Below are 2,659 nucleotides of genomic sequence, written 5' to 3'. Positions count from 1 at the left end.
GAAGTGGAATGGATTTCCCTGGGAGATTCTGCAATATCCATCTCAAAGCAGCCTGATTTAACAGGAACTGTTGCAAGCAGGGGTTGATCCAGACAACATCTGTGTGTCCCTGCTCAGCTACAGTGTGACTGTGTGATTCCCCCTGTCCCCTGCCCTCCCTGAACCCTGCACGCCCAGGTCACCCTTGGCCTCCCATCCCCTCTGCTAGAGAGCAGCTCAGAGGCATTGTGCTCGGCCTGCAGAGGGGCAGCTGAAGGGAGGCTCTCAGCCTCCTCCGTGCCATGGGCAGGAGGTGAGTGGCTGCTGTTTGCAGGCGCTGAGCTCGGGGACAGCTCTGGGAAGCTGCTGTATGTGCTGGGCCAAGGCCCTGCTGCTGCCCCAGGCTGCAGCTGGCGCTGGGCAGGCTTCTTCTTGCTGGGGAGCCCTTGCTGGAGGAGGGAGAGAGTGGGATTGCCGGGAGCGCAAGTGGTGGCGGTGCAGAGCCGCTGAGCACTCTGAGCCCGGGCGAGCCCCCGAGCGGCGCCGGCGCAGGGCTCAGCCCCGGGGCGGAGCTGGCGGCGGCCGAGAGGAGCGGAGGCGGCGGAGAGGAGGCGCCGCGGCCGGAGCAGAGAGCCGGGGCTGGCGGGGGGCAGCGAGGCGCGGGCGGCGGAGCGGCGGGATGCGGCGGGGCCGGGGCGCAGGGCTGGCGGGGCTGGCCGCGGTGCTCCTGGGTGCGCGAGGCTGGGCCGGGTCTCGCCTGTGACCCTCCTGCTCCTCTTGAACCTTATTCCCTTCTCTGTCCTCCCTTCTGCCCCCAATGAGCTCATTCTCTCCCAGTTTGCTTCTCTATTCTGTTACTCCACTTCTGCATCCATCCATCCATCCATCCATCCATCCCAGCCAATCTCTTTTCCTCAGTCCCTTCTCCTCTTCCTCACTCGGACTGTCCTTCCAAACATCCCTCACACATTCCTGTCCCGAAACAACCACTCTCAGAGACACTGTCTCTCCATCCTTTGTTCTCAGATCACACCCCCATCATCTGTGAAGTGTCCCCACTCCCCTCTCCCGCTGCACGACATGTTCAGCTGAAGCAAAGGGATTCTTCTTTTCTCCTCGGCAGTGGCTGCGGGCAGAGCCCAGGTGCAGCAGGAGCCGTCGGCAGAGACCAACGAGGGCACCGGCGTCACCATCAGCTGCTCCCACCCCAACATCCAGACCAGGGAGTTCATCCACTGGTTCCGTCAGCTCCCGGGCCGAGGCCCCACATTCCTCGTGAGCTCTTTTCAGGGCTCCAAAGATCTGCAGGCCCCGCCGGGGCGGCTGTCGGTGGCGGCAGACCGCCGGTCCAGCACCCTGTGGCTCGCCCGGCCCCGGCGCGGGGACGCGGCGGTGTATTACTGCGCGCTGGGAGACACGGGGAGAGGAGCCGGGGCTGCGGCCGGGCACGAACCGCCGCGGGCGGGGCCGGGCGGGGCCGGCGGGGGCGGGGGGACAGCCCCGGGCGGGCCCACCAGGGGGCGCTGCCGCTCCGCCCGCCGGGGCCGCCTCGCCCCGCCCTGCCCCGCCCGGCCCCGTCGTGTCCCGCGCCGCTTCCCCCGCCCGCCCGGCCCCGCCACCAACACCGGCACCACCAGGCCCCCCCAGCAGTCAAGGCCTGGCCTCAGCACCTCTTCTCATTGACGGCCGCTGCGGGTCTGTGCTCCCGAGGCCACCAAAGAGCCGCGCTTGGGCAGCGCTGCCCAGGGACAGGCAGATGGGCTGGGCAAGGCAGGCAGGGCAGGGCGGGCTTTCCCCCAGGCTCTCTTGCTGCCTCCCGACGGGCTCAGACTCTGCTGCCTAACGGGGCATCCTCGGGCCTGTTGGTCATTTCTACTGTGATGCTGGGCCAGCACCATCCTGGCCTGTTGGGGTTGGGCTGACCTTGGCTGGTGGTCAGGTGCCCATCAATCTGACACGGGGGGAACAGTAAACAAAATGCTCGTGGGTTGAGATTAGGACAGGCAGATCACTCAGCCATTGCCGTCACAGGCAAAAAGTACTCAACTTGGGGAAATTAATTTAATATATTACTAGTGAAATCATAGTAGGGTAATGAGAAATAGGAAGAAATCTAAAAACGACTTCCCCCAACCCCATCCTTATTCTCAGGCTCAATCTCACTCCCACTCCTCTACTTCCTCCCTGTTGGAAGTGTGGGAAAAGAAAAACAGCAAAAAACCTGCAAAGTTTGACACGAATATGAAGATTTATCTCCTGCTCTTCCCCTTCTCTCAAGGACTGTTTTGCAGAACTCTGCAGACCTGATCTCTCATTCTTCCTCTTTCCCCACAGAACCAGCACACACCTGGCACCAAGGAATGTGCTGTGTCGTTACACAAGAAACAATGGCTTGATGGTGCCACCCACTCACACATACACACTTAGAGAAATACTACCCTGAGTTTGTATCTAACTCAGAGGGATGAGAATCCAGTACCAAGTTGGAGGGACAGATTGACAGGTTTGTGCTTTTCACCCCCCCAAGAAGGGACGCCTTTTGTAAGATTTGGGCCATTGGCTACACTGACAGATTAGCCAGGAATTAAGTGTTTGTGATTGCAATCGATTTTTGTGTGCAGTGCGATATATTCAACCTGCACTTTGTGCATTTATCGTAGGCACTCTCAGAGAGCCTGTA

At 61.2% G+C, this 2,659-nt stretch overlaps 1 gene segment (V, D, J or C); it reads left to right on the top strand.

Annotated features, from left to right (window-relative positions):
- The first annotated feature begins 658 nt into the window (after positions 1-658).
- On the top strand, positions 659-2,213 carry LOC141933997 (T cell receptor alpha variable 4-like). The segment is given in 3 exon segments: positions 659-710; positions 1,103-1,450; positions 2,131-2,213. Coding segments are annotated over 3 exon segments (483 nt in total).
- Positions 2,214-2,659: the final 446 nt, after the last annotated feature.

Source organism: Strix aluco, chromosome 24 (genome assembly GCF_031877795.1).
Source record: "Strix aluco isolate bStrAlu1 chromosome 24, bStrAlu1.hap1, whole genome shotgun sequence".
NCBI classification, from domain to species: Eukaryota; Metazoa; Chordata; class Aves; order Strigiformes; family Strigidae; genus Strix; species Strix aluco.
Note: the sequence above shows the minus strand (reverse complement) of the source record. Positions and strands in the feature narration are given on the sequence as shown.